The 18,417-nt window shown below is 40.5% G+C and overlaps 1 protein-coding gene and 1 long non-coding RNA gene across 17 annotated transcripts in view; one reads left to right on the forward strand and one right to left on the reverse strand.

Annotated features, from left to right (window-relative positions):
* Positions 1 to 1,288: 1,288 nt before the first annotated feature.
* LOC117199563 (uncharacterized) lies at positions 1,289 to 6,419 on the forward strand. The gene is made up of 2 exons (XR_004480811.2): positions 1,289 to 5,052; positions 6,263 to 6,419. It is a non-coding gene; the product is annotated as an uncharacterized LOC117199563 (long non-coding RNA).
* ELF2 (E74 like ETS transcription factor 2) overlaps positions 6,240 to 18,417 on the reverse strand; it is a 95,372-nt gene continuing 83,194 nt past the window's right edge. For 7 of the 16 annotated variants that reach the window (XM_033419445.2, XM_049709260.1, XM_012531370.3 and 4 more), the window contains 7 exons: positions 17,533 to 17,646; positions 15,989 to 16,162; positions 13,735 to 13,773; positions 13,293 to 13,379; positions 10,202 to 10,394; positions 8,683 to 9,033; positions 6,774 to 7,968 (listed from right to left, as the gene is read on the reverse strand). In XM_033419445.2, coding sequence (XP_033275336.1) covers positions 7,341 to 7,968; positions 8,683 to 9,033; positions 10,202 to 10,394; positions 13,293 to 13,379; positions 13,735 to 13,773; positions 15,989 to 16,162; positions 17,533 to 17,646 — 1,586 coding nt within the window. In that variant the 3' untranslated portion in view covers positions 6,774 to 7,340. Of the gene's footprint in view, positions 7,969 to 8,682; positions 9,034 to 10,201; positions 10,395 to 10,825; positions 11,195 to 13,292; positions 13,380 to 13,734; positions 13,774 to 15,988; positions 16,163 to 17,532; positions 17,647 to 18,417 lie in introns of those variants that run through there. The other 9 variants (XM_049709261.1, XM_049709263.1, XM_033419448.2 and 6 more) reach the window with 5 other exon arrangements.

Raw genomic sequence — 18,417 nt, forward strand, 5'->3', positions numbered from 1 at the left:
AGTATGAGTTAAATTGCCACACTGAACAGATTCAGGCTTCTAGATGTAGACCACTTGCGTATGTACTGAAATATGATTACAGAGTTCTGAATCATAGGGAGGAAACACCAGTCAGGAGATACGATGGGAAGCTGGACATGGGATACCGCGACATCTGCCTTCCATTGGTAAACCTGAAGGGAACACCCAGCAAAATTCTGCAACATTTCACAGTTTACTTTGTGAGAAAGTAAGATCATTGCATGGTGGGATAGACTTATTCAGGCACTAACCTTGTTCTTCCCCAAGCCCTGCCTTTTTTTGTTGTTTATTTTTGGCTGCATTGGGTCTTCGTTGCTGTGTGCGGGCTTTCTCTGGTTGCAGCAAGCAGGGGCTACTCTTCGTTGCGGTGCGCGGGCTTCTCATTGCGGTGGCTTCTCTTGTTGCGGAGCACGGGCTCTAGGCGCTTGGGCTTCAGTAGTTGTGGCACGTGGGCTCAGTAGTTGGGGCTCGCGGGCTCTAGAGCGCAGGCTCAGTAGTTGTGGTGCACGGGCTTCGTTGCTTCGCGGCATGTGGGATCTTCCCGGACGAGGGCTCGAACCCGTGTCCCCTGCGTTGGCAGGCGGATTCTTAACCACTGTGCCACCAGGGAAGCCCCCCTGCCCTTTTTTGGTTGGGAGGGAAAGGAGGTTGAGGCCAGAGAAGAAGTTCTGAATCTAGGTCTGCCACTGACAAGCTGAACTGAAACTGACGAGTTAAGTTTTTCTGAACCTTAGTTTATTTATAATACAGGGGATAGACCAGGAAATCTCTTAAAACTGGTTTGCACTTCAAAACAATTTGAGTTACTGCTGCCACTGGTCAAAAATGTTTTTGAAACTTTGGGGAACAGCTTCCCTATCCAGTTTTATGAAGGTTTCAAGAAAAAAAAAAAAAAGTGTGAACTTCAGAGCCACATTTCGTTTTGAAACAGGTATGACAGTACCTAGCTTAATTCGTGTCAGTTTCTTAACCTCAAGTGACTTGGCTATTTCTAAAACTAAAATCTTCCTCGGCAGGAAACCTGTCTCTATTAAACATGTTTTAAAATTTTAGGTTCTGCTCCAAGAAGCAATTCAAAAATATTTTTTGAACGATGGTAGCATTGGTGGCATTAATATATAGCTTCCCGAAATTTTAAGGGACAAGGCACATTAACACAGTGTACTGTTTCATAAGACTTTAAAAGATTCATCCTAATTAAAGAGATATTAAATATGAGAAAAAGGCTTTAGAATCAATGAAATATACAGTATGTAGGTTTTTCTTTTTTGTTTTTTTTTTTTTTTTGCGGTACGCGGGCCTCTCACTGTTGTGGCCTCTCCCGTTGCGGAGCACAAGCTCCGGACACGCAGGCTCAGCGGCCATGGCTCACGGGCCCAGCCGCTCCGCGGCACGTGGGATCTTCCCGGACCGGGGCACGAACCCATGTCCCCTGCATCGGCAGGCGGACTCTCAACCACTGTGCCACCAGGGAAGCCCAGTATGTAGGTTTTTTAAAAGCCATGTGTAATAGTTAATAGGTGTAGCTCAAACTACCTTTTTTCTATTGAACATTTTAGAAAAGCTTAGATTAAGACAGATCTCTAAGTGTAAAACTTTGCTTACTGCATCTGGATGGCAGTGGTTCCCAAACCTGGCTGCGTGGTGAAATCACACTGAGATATTTTTTCAAATACTGATGCCCGGCTCCCATTCCCACACATTGTAATTTTCTTTTTAATTAATTATTTATTTTTGGCTGCGTTGGGTCTTTGTTGCTGCGCGCGGGCTTTTCTCTAGTTACAGCGGGTGGGGGCTACTCTTCGTTGCAGTGCGCGGGCTTCTCATTGCGGTGGCTTCTCTTGTTGCGGAGCACGGGCTCTAGGCGCGCAGGCTTCAGTAGTTATAGCACGCAGGCTCCGTAGTTGTGGCGCACGGGCTCTAGAGCACAGGCTCAGTAGTTGTGGCGCCCAGGCTTAGCTGCTCCGTGGCATGTGGGATCTTCCCGGACCAGGGCTCGAACCCGTGTCCCCGGCATTGGCAGGCGGATTCTTAACCACTGTGCCACCAGGGAAGCCCCACGCGTTGTCATTTAACTGGTATGGGATGTGACCTGCGCAACAGGATTTTAAAATCTTCCCAGGTGATCTAATGTGCAGCGAAGTTACCACAGTATTCCAGTGATTTCATGTCCTACAATCCAAATAATTTGCAGATTCTGTAAAACAGTTTAGTATCCACCTTTTACGACAGTATCACGTCATTAAACTCTTTTAGGCAAAATTTTCTAAAAGTCAAGCATACAATGGGATGGGAGGAAACGATATTCTGGGAGAAGACAACTCTGCCCTTAGTTTACAGTCTATTTACAGTTTGGTTTTGACATGGAGTATTTTGCATTAAATACTCGTGTTTTGTTTGTACGTTCTCACTTGGGAAGTTGTAATGTATCATTTATAAGTCCCGAACCCCCAGCATAACTGCTGAGGTGCAGTGTTAAAAAAAGATACTTATGGATGCGTAAAAAGTGAAGTAGATCCGTGTCCAGTCAGATGCAGCATACCTCAGAGACACTGGGGGTTCAGCTCCACACCACCAGAGCGAGTATCGCAATAAAGCAAGACATGAATTTTTGGTGTCCCAGTGCACATAAAAGTGACGATACTATAGTCTACTAAGTGTGCGATAACATTATGTCCCCAAAAAAGCAGTGTATATACCTTAATTGAAAATTACTTTATTGCTAAAAAAATCTAGCCATCATCTGACCCTTCAGTAAGCCATCATCTTTTTTGGAGGGTTTGAAATACCGTGAGCGTTGCCAAAGACACAGACACGAAGTGAGCAAATGCTGTTGGAATAAGGGCGCCGATAGACTTGCTCGACAGCAGTGTTGCCGCAGACCTTCCATCTGTATAAAACGAAGCATCTGCAGAGTGCAGCACAGTAAAAGGAAGTATGCCCATGAGTCTTCCTGCTGCACTTGTTTTTCAGAGGTTTCTGGTGTGACGCAGGAGGCGAGTCAGTGCACTTGCAAACGGGGAAGCGTATCTTATTCTCATAAGGACTGGCGGCACTGTGCACCGAGTCCGCACAGAGTAGGTTACAACTGTGGAGGACAACGATATAACCGAGGGACTAAAGGACAGATGAACCACAACCACAAAGGACCTGCACTGTGAACTTGCAGTGTTGGCTGTGGAACTAAAAGTAGGGTTCCTCTTGCCTCCCAAAAATATGCTCTGTGATGCCCTCCCATAAGATAGACCAGGGGGCTGAAAGGATCACGGGATGCTTTGTGCATAAAAGCCCGAATTTTGTTTTTGTTATCGTTAAACATGACTTGTTCGTATACAGTGATCAGAGACGCACTCTCTGAAGCATGCCAGGTGTCAGAGGCGAGTGGCTGGTAACGAACCAGGCGCCGTTGTCCCTTACATCCTGGCTTCACGGCCAACCCCTTACTGGAGCTGCCCCTCTCTTGTCGCTGTATCAATGTTGGTGGCTTCTTATTTGCTTGGCCCTTCCTGGTACACGTGATACCGTTGCCCACCGTTATCTTGACCTCAGCTGTCCTGTTAACCATGAATAGTCCCTGGTCTCCATTGCTGGGTTACTCTTCCTCTCCCCTAGCCCGTTGTCGTCTTTATATACTTGATGCTTTTCCATGTTTTACTCAGAGTTAAGACCACTCCCCACCCTGAATGGTTTCCAAGCCTATTTATTTCAGAAATATTTTGATGTCTGTCACCTCCAACTCAAATCTAGGTGAAGGAAGGAAAAGCGGTCCAGAGAGAAGCCATCAGTGGCATGGCCCAACGAGGTATGGGTGCCTAAAATATTTGGGAAAAATACATGTCAATATGTCCGTGGCCCGGAGATGCCCAAAACGGGGGTGGCCAGAGAGTAAGGCTTGGGAACGTAGGCAGGTGCTAGGTCAAAGGACTTTATTAATAAAGAGTTTTATGCTTTGGATATTTATCTTTTTAGCAAGAGATGCCGCTGAAGAATTTAAAGCAGTCGCAAGGAAGTGACGGAAGTACACATTTTAGAAAGCTCTCATCTGGTAGCACGGGAGACGGACTACAGAGAGGCTTGAGAAGACAAAGCAGTAAGGTAGGGAGGATGGGAAAGGAAGCTGTTTAGAAGGTACCATCAACAGGACTTGGTAAGAGACTGGATATAGGAAGCAAAGGGTCTAGAACGGCCTTCACGCGGTGTCATTTGTTAAGCTAAGAGGAATAGATTTTCGAGAGAGGAGAGTTCCATTGGACACTCAGGAGGAAACAGCCGGCAGGTAATTAAACCCATCTTTCAGTCTAGCCTAGAACAATAGATTTGGTAGTAAAAACCACATGCGTGGATGAGGTTATCTAACAGTTACGTTGAAGCAAAATCGTAATAGTAAATATAACTACGAGGAAAAGAGCCCCATGGTAAGTACTACCTTTGAATGGGAAAGCTGAAGGAAAACGAAGTGGACTAAGAAAGTAGAGTTGGTCAGGCAGGAAGTAAACCAGAAAGAGGGTGTCACGGGAAATCAAAGGGGAATTTTACGACGTAGGCTGATCACATGAAAAAAGGAAGCATCTGTTTGATGTGACTGTTGGGTTGCTGGAGACCCCAGTGGGAATTGTTTCTAAGCAGAACTGACTGCAAGCTTCTGAAGAATATGGGCTGTTGGAACAAGGCAGCCAAGGAGGTGTGAAAGGGGAGAAGATGGTGAGTACAGGAGGGAGGCACACCTGCCTCCTTCCCGAGACGGCCGTTTGTTAAGGATGGAGGCTGGAATACGCAGATGCTCTTGCAGCAAGGGGTCCAGAAACGGAGTTCACAGCTCGTGACCTCAGTGTTCTCTCTGTAGAGGTATACTGGCCATTTGGTAAGCAGGGTGGTGGCGAAAAGGCTGGGACTGCTGCTGGAAGGCGACCCGAGGAATAAACGGGCTGACTGCTGATCACTGTTCAAAAGCCTGCCCAGACTGGAAAATGCAGCCGCATCAAGTCATTGTTATGTGGTTCTTCTCTGATACGCTGGACACAAAAAGCAAATGTAAGTTACAATGACTCACAGTTGGAAGGGTTCCGATTAAATGCCTGCCATACCGCTGCTAAGTCCAATCAGAAGAAACACTGATCGCTATATACTGTCCACATGTGTTTCTAAATATAGACCTTAGGTGAACTTACGCTGAAAGAGACACACAGAAATTTTTCAGGTTAGAGTGGTGGAGGTAGGTAAGTAGCCTTGACGTAACCTAATTAAAACCAGTCAGTAGTACAGCACAGGCAGAAAGAACTGCTCATTTAAAATGTTTCATTAGTTATCCTCCATGTGGTTTAGATTCGTAGCAAACACGTTATTACCAAAATCCATAAATGTCCAGGTGCCTAAAATGCTCGGCATTTGGGGAGGGGTGTAGGCAGGACACAAGTTACAACCTTTGCCCTAGAAGAGGATTATGGGGGACGTAACTCAATGAAACTTCAGTGCAATAAAGACAATACAGTTAAGCGTCAAGGCATGTGATACAGATTTTGAAAGCTGAAATATTTAGGAAATGTTTTTAAAGGAGGTAGAATTTGAGATTAACCCCCAGACGGGATAAGAATCAAGTGAGTTCTTCTCTGAGCTTTTATTAAAAGGTACCATCAGGTATGTTTATGGAAAAGATAAAAGGTTACAAAGGGAGCTGTTATAAAAATCTCTGTCGACCTAAGTAGTGTCTGACCAAAAGCGCAATTAAAGGCCACAAAATATTAAGTGTCGGTTTACTTAAATTTCTAAAAGATGTAAAAATAGACAACTTTTCTTTGTAGTAGAAAGAGCATTAAAGTGTGGAGTCACAGGACCTAGTTTGGTGTGAAATTACGTTCCTCTGGTCCCTCCACTTCCTAATTTGTACAAGGGCTCGAGTATTATTCGTTCTTCCTCACCCTCAAAAGGTCTGAATGAGAAACAAATGGTCTGATTTGAAATATAAATTAAGTGTGGCCAACATTAAAATAATAAATTCATTATGTAAGTAGAACATTATAATAATTACATGATAGTAATTAGAAAGGAAGTGGAAACATGCAGATGACTTGCTAAATATTAATGTAATGGAACAAAACAGAAGTAGAATTTCTTCACGCAGTAAGTTGGGAAGGAGAAATAGGACTTCTGTTACTTTGTCACTAAAACAGTATGCTTATAGTAGCTTTTGAATATTGTTATAAATACCACCAGAGACGAGATAAATTTCATTTCTATATTTCAGAAAACCTACTTGAATACACTTTGAAACAAGAGTACAACAAAATAGAATATACTTCAAATGTTGAATATACAAACTATTATAGTTCAAATCTGAACACTGGTACTTTCCCCTTAAACTTCAACTAAAAAAAAAAAAAAAAAGAAAGGAAGAAAGAAAACGCCAGGCATTAGAGCTACCTGACAAAAATTCATGCTGAGCCTTAACTTCCAAGTGACAGTAGAACTGAAACGGATTATGTCTGCGCAGATGCCAGGGCGAAGTGAGTGACACAGGCACGTTTACAGCAAAAGGAAGGCCAGAGCCAACTGTTAATTTGTCCACAATTAAGAAACTGACAGACTTAAACTACCATATAAAATGTTACATGTATATTCTATAACAATACTGTGCTAGGTACAAGATTTTTAAAATTTTTCTTTTAATAAAAAAGCTTTACACAAACAAGCCATTAGCTTATTTCAATAAAGAAAACCGAAAATTAGTCTAAGGCCTTTGTTTTCAGCTTAAGCTATATGATAAAAAAAAAAAAAAAAAAAAATCGCACTAGATCGTTTTTGCTCTCTTTCTGAAGCTTTTGGATCCATTCTTCAATTCACATTCTAAAATACCTATATTAGCAGTCTTCACATAGCACCAGTTAAGTGAGTTCTGTGTGAACACAGTAATAATTGCTGGTATGCATATAAAATGCATCAAAAATTGCTATATGTAACAATGAGATCACCCATCCCAATCCCTCCCCACTGAAAACTATATAACCTCTTACAGAATGTTAGTGTTCCAAGTCTTAGTGTAACTTGATATTGTAGTGAGTTGCTTGGTCCCTTTCAATCCTTCTTCTTATTGACGGGTTCAGTTGTTTCCTACTGTAAGAGGCAGTTTTCTGTCAGCGTCTCAACATGTAGTTCACTTCCCACTGAAACATGGGATAGGTAATTTACTTCCAGTAAGTTTGATTGTTTTCTTATATGCATTACAAATGTTTTAAAGTCTTCTGACTTCTCTTGATGACATCCTTGCAAATGCTTAATGTCAGGACTAGCACTAACATTCTAGCGCCCACGGGAGAGCTGCTCTTTTATTTCTCACATGTCACCAGTCCCTCCGTTTTCATAGTTACGGGAAGGGCAAGAGCTGAAGGCGCACTGACAACCACTACGTGGGTCACTGTCTTATTTCCATCGGCCGGTTTTTCTTCCTGTACCAGCTGCAAAGTTTTCACATCATGTTCCTGCTTTTTGGCCACTGCTTCCGATTTAATCTCTGGCCCTTTTATGACGGCGCTGATAACTCGGGGAGGAGTCTGGCCAGATGCCTGCTGAGGCGGCACTGCCAGCCTCATGACAGGCGCGCCGTGGGCTATTGAAACCGGGGTGAGCGCTCTCACCGCCAGTGGCGTTCCAACAATGTTAATGCTTCCTGACCCAGGCAGGTTTGATTTCGTCTGCAGCTGACACTGTGCGAGCTGTGTGGCTGGGATGGTAATGATTTTGGCAGGCTGCATGGTGATTTTGTCTGCATTTTCAGTGGAGGCTGGCATCACAGTAGGGATCGTCTGAATCACTACCTTCGGAGAGGCCGCTGTTGTTGGGCTACTGCTGGTTATCAGTGGTGCACCTGCATTAACTGACTGAACGGCCACAGTTGAGATTTTCTGCCCCAACGATGTCATTACAACAGGCACTTGCATTGCCACACGAACTGTCCTAGTAGAGGTGAAAAATAAAGTTGATTATATTTCATGTTAAACTATAAAATAGGCCTCTTGAGCAAAAAGATGAATGCAGATCCCAAACATATAAAACTAGTGCTCCCAAATTTTACAAATGTACCGAAAACCCCTTAAGTTTAGAGTATGAAATACCATGATACGAATATATTTTAAAAACTAAAGCCTAGGGCTTCCCTGGTGGCGCAGTGGTTGAGAGTCCGCCTGCCGAGGCAGGGGACACGGGTTCATGCCCCGGTCCGGGAGGATCCCACATGCCGCGGAGCGGCTGGGCCCGTGAGCCACAGCTACTGAGCCTGCGTGTTTAGAGCCTGTGCTCTGCAACGGGAGAGGCCACAACAGTGAGAGGCCCGCGCACCGCGATGAAGAGTGGCCTCCGCTCGCCGCAACTAGAGAAAGCCCTCGCACAGAAACGAAGACCCAACACAGCCAAAAATAAATAAACGAACGAACAAACAAACTAAAGCCTACGTTAAATTCCATCCGTAAGACCCTAAAAATCCATTCAGGTTAGAGGAGACATCTACTTCGACAACAACAACAAAATACATTTAAAAGTGCCAAGCACTTTTCAAAGTCCTGACAACAGTGAGTTCTTAGAATGCAAATATTAAAAAAAGGAACATATCATTTCTGCCAAAGAGTTTTCTAAAAATTAAACCCGTTGCAACTAATGGTTTCCCTCACTTACCTTGGAGCTGCTGTTGCTGATACAGATGCGGTAGTAGTAGGAGACCTGGACGAAGCATCATGACCAGGGGGAGTGATGTTCACAACTCTAGCTACACCCTTCTCTGCTTTGGAGCAGTTTAGAGGAGATGAGTTTTTCCCACCACGCACAGAAGCTGCTGCTTTCAAGAGACTTTCTGCAGACAGTGACACTCGTTCTAATGACTTTTCATCAGCAGCTGCTGCTAAATCCTCATTGCAGGTTTCACTTTTGTCATCGTCTATGACCACTATGTTCTTGGGCATATCCTTGAACTGATATACAAGCCTCTGTCCTTCAACCTTTGCGAGAATACCCCTTTGGTAATAATATCTGTCAGGAAAAAGTACTAAATAAATCAAGTATATTACATTTGTTCTCCCCACCTCCCTACCCCCCAACAAAAACACCATGTAGAAGAGATGCTAACAGAAACATTCACTGATTCTAGTAAGAGATGAGGAGGAACTCACACTGCCTGGATTGTTCAAAAGGCTAAGAATTTGAAGTGGGAATGAAATTAGAACCTGGTGCCACCGGTCTTATATAACCTTGAGATCTGTAAAGTAGCTAAAAGCTCATTCTTAAAGGAAGTAATTTAACCTAAATACAGAATATACTACTGTACAGCTGGCCCTCCACATCCCTGGGTTCCTCATCCATGGATTTAACTAACCCATGGATCAAAAATACTCGGGGAAAAAAGAATTCCACCGAACAGCAAAACTTGAATTTGCCACGTGACAGCAACTATTTCCACAGCATTTACCCTGTGTTAGGTATTACGTGTAATCTAGAGATGATTTCAAGTACACAGGGGATGCAGGTGGGTTATAGGCAAGCACTATCCCCACTTCCAAAGGGATTTGGGCATCCATGGAGTTTGGTATCTGCGGGGGGTCCTGGAACCAATCCCCCTCAGATACTGAGGGACGACTGTATTTTACAGACACTGGTAAAACTTTAGTTCTGATTTACATAGGTTATAAAAACAATCTGATGTTACGTGGAAAAATTACCTAAGCCATGCTTCGTAGAAGTGAATCTGTGGTGTATATGAATACTGTCGCTAAACTATGTTCATTTACAAAATACCCTTCATTAGAATAAGCCACGTGCATAACAGAGTTATGTGGGTTCCTCCAACTGACAAAACTTAAGAGAAAGTTTCATATCAAGATAAATCCATTATAATAAGTTTGCAGGAACTAAAGAGCAAATTCACAATTTGGAAACTGTATTTTGTTTGGGTTTAATTTTCTGAAAGGTGCACATTTCCCACAAAAATGGATTTTCCAATGGTGTTGAAATTTTAGCCGTCTAGACCAAACTCCTGTCTCCCCACCTGCCTCCAAATACAAGAAGCTCCTCTAGAAAATCCCCCCCCAAATTACAAGCTGTAACAAATAAGGGATTTTAACAGCTTCTCTTTAAATAGTTAATAGACAATATTAAGAGACATGTAAGTTTTGTTTGAAAACTCTTTCTTTTGGGTTCTTACCTCAGAGCTCGTCCCATAGTTTCATAGTTCATGTCTGGCTTGTTCTTATGCTTTCCCCAAAGCTTAGAGACAGCCTTTGAATCCACAAGCTTGAATATGCCTTTTTCTCTCTGAGTCCACTTAATATACCGGGGACAAGTATTTTTATCTTGAAGTAGATCTAAAAGAAACTCCCACAAATAGGTTGTGTTTCCTTTGAAAACAATCACAGACATTGATTAACGATTCATTAACATAATTAAAAGCAAATATTTACTTATGCTGGATAAAAAATCAATTAATTTACCACTGGTGAAGCACAAGTGTACTGAGAGTCTGTCATGAAATACTTGACTAGATCGGCAATCATTTGTACAGTGTCAAATTGTGTTGTCTAGTAAATAACAACAATTCAAGAAATAAACAACAGTTTGAAACAATATAAGCTATAACACAAGGCCAGGCACAGTTATATTTCAAATGAATGATAGAAAATAATGTCTGAGATTTCAGGAGTGAAAATAAAGCGGATTGTTAAGGCATTATCAAGTCTTGGAAGATGGCTAAGATTTGCATAGAAGGAAAGGAAGGACTCTGGGTAGGTAAAAGAAGAAACTTAGTCCCAAAGAGAAGAGAGCATCACTCTTTTCTTTTCTTGGAAGGCTGGGGAAGAGTAGTGGGCAGTGGTTACGAGAAGACCAGAAGACTAAAACCAGGCTGCTGTTTTCCTTTTATTCCCTTTGTAAGCCTCTAGGTGCAGAGGTTCTTAAATTGATGAAAGAAGAAGAGAGTCCCGAGAAGAGGATCAGAATACATATGCCACCAGGGAGCCACCAGGTCATCTCCAGGCTCCTACTCAATAACCCTTTACTAGCCTCAAATCCAGATCCAAGTTACGGGCTACATGAGAAGAACCTCGAAGGTGGGAGGCTTCCACATCAAGCCACTGCTACTAGTCAATCGAAACGCTGATGTTTTTTCTCCTCTAGCTTTTCATTTTCATCCTGTATTTCCCTGAAAATTCAGTCAATCCATTAACCCATAGTTGAGCCCCGTGTGCATCTCTTGACTTTAAAAAATTAACCTTCAACTTTACAATGCGATTTGTATCTCTTCAACTTTCCTATGTTACATTTGTACATCAGCATCCATACCTAAAAACTCTTAGTATTAAACCGTGCGTAACTTCCAACTACATAACTCTCAACTGAATCAAGATATGTATCTGGGGCATTTTTATTTTATGACCTAAAGATTATAAGAACTTATTCTGGAAGAAATTTTTGTACAACAGACAATGCCTTGCACACAGTAGGGATCTGAGTACTTCTGTGTCTACTGAATTAATCAGACTCATCAACATTCTTTAGGTTGTCTTTAAATGCTTCGCCCCAGTTCCCATCCCCAAGTTAAAATTAACAATTCTATTTCTGGTTTTAAGGAAAACAGAATTCGAAAGGGAAGCCTTCTTTATCAGACAAGGTAGTTTACTAAGTCTATGCAGACATTATCGTCATAATTTTGCAGAAGAGGAAACACTGCCTGGATTTTTAATCCAGGGATGACTGTAATCACTTTAATCTTCACATTTCAACAGGCTGCCAGGCTGCCTGGCTGCCTCAAGTTTAATCATACAAAACTGAAATTTTAATGAAAGGTGATTTTTGACTGGTAAAAATAGGTGATCACAAAATTTTTTTCCAGTTTTAAACATAAGGTCTTTGAATACAAGAGACACCACTGATGATGGGAATAATTTTTTAAAAAGTAGTAACTGGGACCTCCCTGGTGGCGCAGTGGTTAAGAATCCCCCTGCCAATGCAAGGGACACAGGTTCGAACCCTGGTCTGGGAAGATCCCACACGCCGTGGAGCAACTAAGCCCGTGCGCCACAACTACTGAGCCTGCACTCTAGAGCCTGCGAGCCACAACTACTGAGGCCCGCACACCTAGAGCCGGTGCTCCGCAACAAGAGAAGCCACCGCAATGAGAAGCCCACGCGCTGCAACTAGAGAAAGCCCGCGCACAGCAACGAAGACCCAATGCAGCCAAAAATAAATAAAATAAGTAAATAATTTTTTAAAGTAATAATTGTATATTTACAGTTCAACTTTGTAATACTACTATCATGTAAGTTTTAAAGTTTTCAATATAAATTAAAAGATAAAACCTAAGATACCAGAAATGTAAAACAACCAAAGACACAGAAGAAAATAAAAGTATCCTAAATCTGTCCCAAATTGAATAAACAATTCCTAAATAAATAAGGGTTTACTGTAACTGGATTTTTCTTTTTCTTTTTTTGTCTAAATTTCTTGGTAGGCTTACTAGACTTAATTTTTTTTTTTACTAGAGATTTAATTTTTGCTTTAATTATTTAAAATGAGATATATCAGACTACCTGTTGAGGATGGAATAAATTTGAATACACGAATCCAAAATGTATCCAACTATTGAAAACATTCATGGAAGTGGTAAAATTTTGGTTATCAGAACACACCTAAAACCCTTACTAAGATCACTTGAAATCAACTTACACAACAAATTATGACAGCAGAGAATGCAGAAGGCTTATGCTATTTTTGTGCTTAATGAGAATATACAAACTCTAAAGCAAACATGTTAAATTTTTGTTCTAAGATCCTTACTGACATGACTGAAATCTGCTGGTTGGAAAACTAAATTCACCTTGCATTGAATCAGTTAAGAAACGCTAAATTCACCTTGCTTCTATCAGTTAAGAGAGTATGGAGAAATGAAGTCTTAGTTTTGTAAACCTTCTTCAATTCTAAGTGACTCTCCATGAGGATGCCTGCCGTTATCCTCCAGAACCACAGCTCTTCATACAGCTGTGTATCAGATTGCAGGTAGGGCCTTTTCCAAATTCAAACGCTTGCCCACCTCCACTCCCTGCAGTTTTATCTCAGTGGGGTAAGGACCACGCATAGATAGTTTGAAAAAGCTCCACGTGTGATGCTCCTACAGCCCTGATTAAGAACTGCTACCAAAGACAGTACTCTCACGTGTGCAGGTACTAGAAGTGATTTTCCTACAAATGTACTTGACTAAGAAAAACAGCATCTCACCTACAAAACAGACCTCCCCAAATTACCTTTTCCTTCTCTGGGCTTCTTCTTTATGCCTAACTCAGGAGACCCATTGGAAATTGGCGACTGCTGGGTCTTTGGTTTACGGCCAACTGGAAATAAAAGATATTGAAACCACACGTTGAAAACAGGAAAAAGAAGCATGATAGCAGGCTTTCTGATAACACATTATTCATGAAACTGGATACTAATCTATGGATTAATATATTCAGTGTATATAAAAGTTGCTTTTAAAAGAACATGAAAAGCACTTCTGCAATTTTAGATTACAGCAGTTAGTGGATAGTAATGTCAATGTACATGGCAAGTCAGGCACTACTAACCCATTATTTACATGGTCAGAGCCTCAATTTGCTAACCTTTTCCAATAATGTAGCAATGGAAACAAATTCTAGTACAAACTTTTGTTTTCTGTTCTACAGAATTGTTAGAAAAAGCTTTACCTACCGATTGCAGAGGATCTGATAATCTGCGAAGCCCTTTGAGCTCAAATGAGGAAAAGTAAAAAATATTATTTTAAACACTCTCTACTGCTCTGAGCCAATCAATTCACCAGAATTTCAGCATAAATTTCCCCACCTCAACGTGCAGGTACATTATAAGGATAAAAAAATCTTCCAAGCGATTACTTCGTAGGTCTAGTAGATGTCTGCGCCCTTCCTTTTGTCTCCCCTCACTTCTGCCGTAAGGCTCTCTCAGAGAGACTAGCATCCACAATGAACAGAAAAGCAAGAGCTATACTTCTCTACAGTAAAGAAAGCTTAAGCCTGAAATGTGTTGTATTCAACCCTCAGCCCTGACGGATGAATGCTGGCAGGTGAGGGGAAGCCTCAAGAAAGAGACTGGGAATATTACATATACTATTACTGATTTGGTGATCTGTCCTAACATCTGGGATTTCTGATGTCTCTGCTCTTCATTAGCAAGGATTATCTAGAGCTAAATTAAAGTGCCTTAATTTATATGTCAAAAAGCATAGTTATCATATTCTAGGATTAGAATAGGATTTCATTAAGATGTATGCTTTGGCAAAAATTAAAACAAAGTTTACTGGTCTCCCTTGTTAAAACAGAGCTTAATTTCTCAATTTAAATAATACTTATATGTACGAATCAGTCAGTTAATAAGACTGACGTCTTCACTGTCTCCTAAATTCAATCACAAAAGCCCAACTTCCTTAAAGGAAAGGTTAGCCCCAAAAGGCCTATTTTCTTATAAAGCAGCATTTCCCAAATGGTATTACATGAGAAATAGGTTATTCATCAGTAGGAAAAACGGTTTACAGTCAAATTAACTTTTAGAACTGCACGCTGTCTTCTCTTGGAGATTTACAACGCACGTTAGTATATTAAAGGCTCTGGAAATAAAAAGCAGCCTCTACTATTAAAAAATACCTACCTAACTTTGTATGTCCCAAAGGTACTTAACCACAAATGAATAATTAACGATGTTGCATGTAATTTTTAAATTGTCATTCATTAAGACCACCTATTTTCAAATACGTAATAAGATTAGTATTAAATTGGCCAATTATTTCCTGGTTTATACCGTACCACCCCATAGGCAGATCAACCTGTTTATCTAGAGGTCTTGGTTCCCTAAATGATCTCAGCTTTTCATAGTCTTTTCCCTCTTCATTTAAATCTAAAATTTTCTTAAGTATTTTGTAATAGCTTCCATAAGATACAACCAGCCGAAGGCTATAGAGGGCAGTGGGTAAACAGGGCTATTTATATGTATTCCTTTTGTTTCTAAACATTTACAGCAGGAAGTAATTCTTCCTTCTAAACTCTCTCATTCATGCCTTTCTCAAATACATATTATCTATATTGTAAGAGGGAAGGTGCTCTGTCTCATTCTCCACTGGGTACCTCACGGCAAATGAGGCACAGACCTGTGACCATCACAGCAATTTGAAACACTGCTACCTAATAAATCAAAGATAATACCATTATTTCTGAAGCAAGTTTTCCCTTATTGTTGCCTTTGATTTTTCTTTTCCCCCATTCTAAAATGTGAAGAAAGAGACAGGGAAGAAAGTGGAATTAGATGAATACCCATTTATACAGAATTTCATTTCTTTCAAGTTTTACCTTTGATTCAAACAGAAAAAGAACCCACTCAGGATGCTGAAGATGGACTGGAGCCTTGTGCCTCACCCACTGGGACCAGATGAGCACAAGCTTCAGCAGGCGTCAAATAACAAGCGGAAACGCTCTTTACCCAGAGGTGAGCTGATTCCCCTCACAAGTCCCTACGTGCAACCTTGGTGTTTTAAGGCTGAAGACAAGGGGGAGAAAACTGGGCTTTTTACTTTAACGCCCACAAAAAGAGTAGGAAGGTAAGATTACGAAAAATAAAGTCAGGAATAATTCTGTTTTTTTTTTTTTTTTAAGGTAACCAAGTACCTAAAAGGATCAGAAAGTAGAAAAATGGGCAGTGAATCTCTGACCTTCCTTCTGTGTATCAAGCACCTATTATAATCTCACTCTGCAGGCAACTACTTTTAGGACTCAAACACTAACTCCTTTAAACAGTATGAACATGTTAAAAGACAAAATCTTAATTCTTTGAGAATATCTAATTAAGATAACATCAATCATAAATCTACAGCATATATTTCCTATGTCCTGTGATGGGGGGAGAAAGATACCAGAAAAAATTTCACCCAATTTCCCAGAAATTTATAAATACACTCTACCTTTCTTCTTTTTCATTGGTTCATGGCTATCTGGTGACGTAGGAAGAGGAGAGGTATCCATTGGTTCAGATTCTTCAGTTGACACCTCCACTACAGTTTCTGTAATGACATCCGGCCTCATAGCAGCATGGATAAATTCTGGAGTTGATACACAAGGAGGGACAAACACTTCCACTATAAAAAAAAGTTGAAAAATTAAAGTTTCCCACCCCCATTAATGCCTCTCAATACGGACAATTCAATATTTAGCAGGGTGAGGTTATTAAGAATTCATCAAAGCAGGATAAAAACTTGAAGTTAAGGCTTATTGAATATACAATATGGTCTAAAGTACGTAAGTAAATAAATGCAAAGAAAATCGACTTGAAGGAAACGTTAATCTCCTGGGTAAAGGGGGAGATCATAAGTAGTCAACCCCCCTGCTTCACACTTTTAGATACTTTCAAGTTCACTGTAGAAGACTTTGGATTATTTTGACAATTAGGAAAACATTTGAAAATAAAAGAGTATAATAGTGAGTTAATAATTACTTTCCTTCCACTCACTCATCATTATTCTCTAACGAGGAAGAACATGCACCTGGTATAACATTAAAGTAATAAACGTACATTTAGGGAAAAGCAAGCACAGTTCATTTCAAGATGTGAAAAGAAAACCTGCTTGTTACAGCCAAATGAATATCATCTTTCAATATTTAAAATTTTATTTACTGGAGCAGTCCCTGATATTTTGGGTCACTAAAATGGTCCATACAGATTTTCTAGTACATACAATAATGTTGCTCTGGCTTCCTTTCAATGTGCATGAATAACCAGGATATGACATTTCTATTTCAATTAATACATACTATCATGGATTAATATACTGACCAGTATGCCCTAATCTTCTTCTCATATCCCTGAATAATACACAGGATTCCTACTCTAACTAAAAAGTACGGTTGATCTTAACATATGTTGAAAATCCCTATGAGAAGGGCCAATCTTAACTGTATTAAGTCAAATTAACATTTGGGCATTAAAATTAGGACAAAAAGACTCTCAAAGGCAGTCTTTAAAAAGGGGGCCAAAAAAAACAAAAAACAAAAAAAGGAAAACGTGCAGCCTGAAGGGAGTGTGAGGCAACACTGGAAGCTACCTCCGCCCTCCCTCAGGGAGCGCTCCCTGGGGTCACTGCCCATCTATCACTGAAGGAAGGACTGAACGTGGTCATAGGTGGCAAATGCTCCCATCTGCCATTCTCTTAAGGTTTATAATTTACCCAGAGTTAAGGAAATAAGACATGATGGTATAAACAGCAATGTAACAGCCATCTGTCTGTCTATAGTGGGCGTTTCTGTTTCATTTATTTTGAAAATTAAGTATTTAAGATTTGGGAACATTGACAAATAAAAATCAATTACTGCTGTCACAGGTATTTATGTATTATAGACTTTGAGAACACCAACAATCCCCTTGGATTACCAAAGACAAAAACAAAAACTTTCTTTCTAGATACGTAAAGTGACGTGATATGTTTAATATAAAAAAGAACAGTTCACATACCAGGACTTCTTGAATCTCTCAAGCAGGTAGGAGATTCCATATGAAGCAGGGCTTCAGCAGCTTCAATTGTCTTATCTGTACAGTGTGCATTACTGCTATGAACTGATGCTTCCACTGGGGGGAAAATAAGTTCTACTCAATAAAAGTGCACTGAACACGTACGTTATTAAACTCTCACGTTAATAACTCTAAATGAGTCATTAATACATATTAGCCCATATAAATTACTTACAGAAATAATTTTAAAACCAAAACAACCTAGTATCTATACTTTGTAAAATGAATGTTGATTATAAAGCAAGTATTGAGATTGATTAGAAATTTCTGAATCTTATCCAAAGGAAAGCAAAGACCCTTGAAATTTGAATCCTGTATCAATTTTAGGCCAAAACTAACTTGCGGGGTAGGGGAGGGAGAATGGTTGTAGATTAACAGTCCTATGAGGTCAACTGTAATTTTAATATACTGCTACTAAGTAAACACCTAGCAGAATCAGTCAGAAACTCGTATTTCTAAATTAATCAATCAGTTCAATTCTTACAGACCCTCCTGGTGAGTGCACCAGAGAACTTGGGAATTTTCTTCACAGTAACTGCTTTCTTCTTCAAGATCTCTCTGGACTTTGCTGGGTTTTACCCAAGAAATTTAGAAAGAAAGAAAGAAAAAAAAAAAAGAGAGAGAGAGCGCGCGCCTGTGTTTCTTTTCCCCTCCATGAAGCCTTTTCTAGTTCTACCACCTCTTGTAACTCTCTTCTAACACTTACTTTATGCTTTGCTGATTAAATTATTTGTGAAACAGTAAAGTGTACAGCAGTGGTTTGGTTTTCCAGCCTCGAAAGCTTGGGCTCTAGTCTCTGCCACTTACAATTTCTGTTACCTTAGGGCA

This window comes from Orcinus orca, chromosome 4, assembly GCF_937001465.1.
Source record: "Orcinus orca chromosome 4, mOrcOrc1.1, whole genome shotgun sequence".
NCBI lineage: Eukaryota > Metazoa > Chordata > Mammalia > Artiodactyla > Delphinidae > Orcinus > Orcinus orca.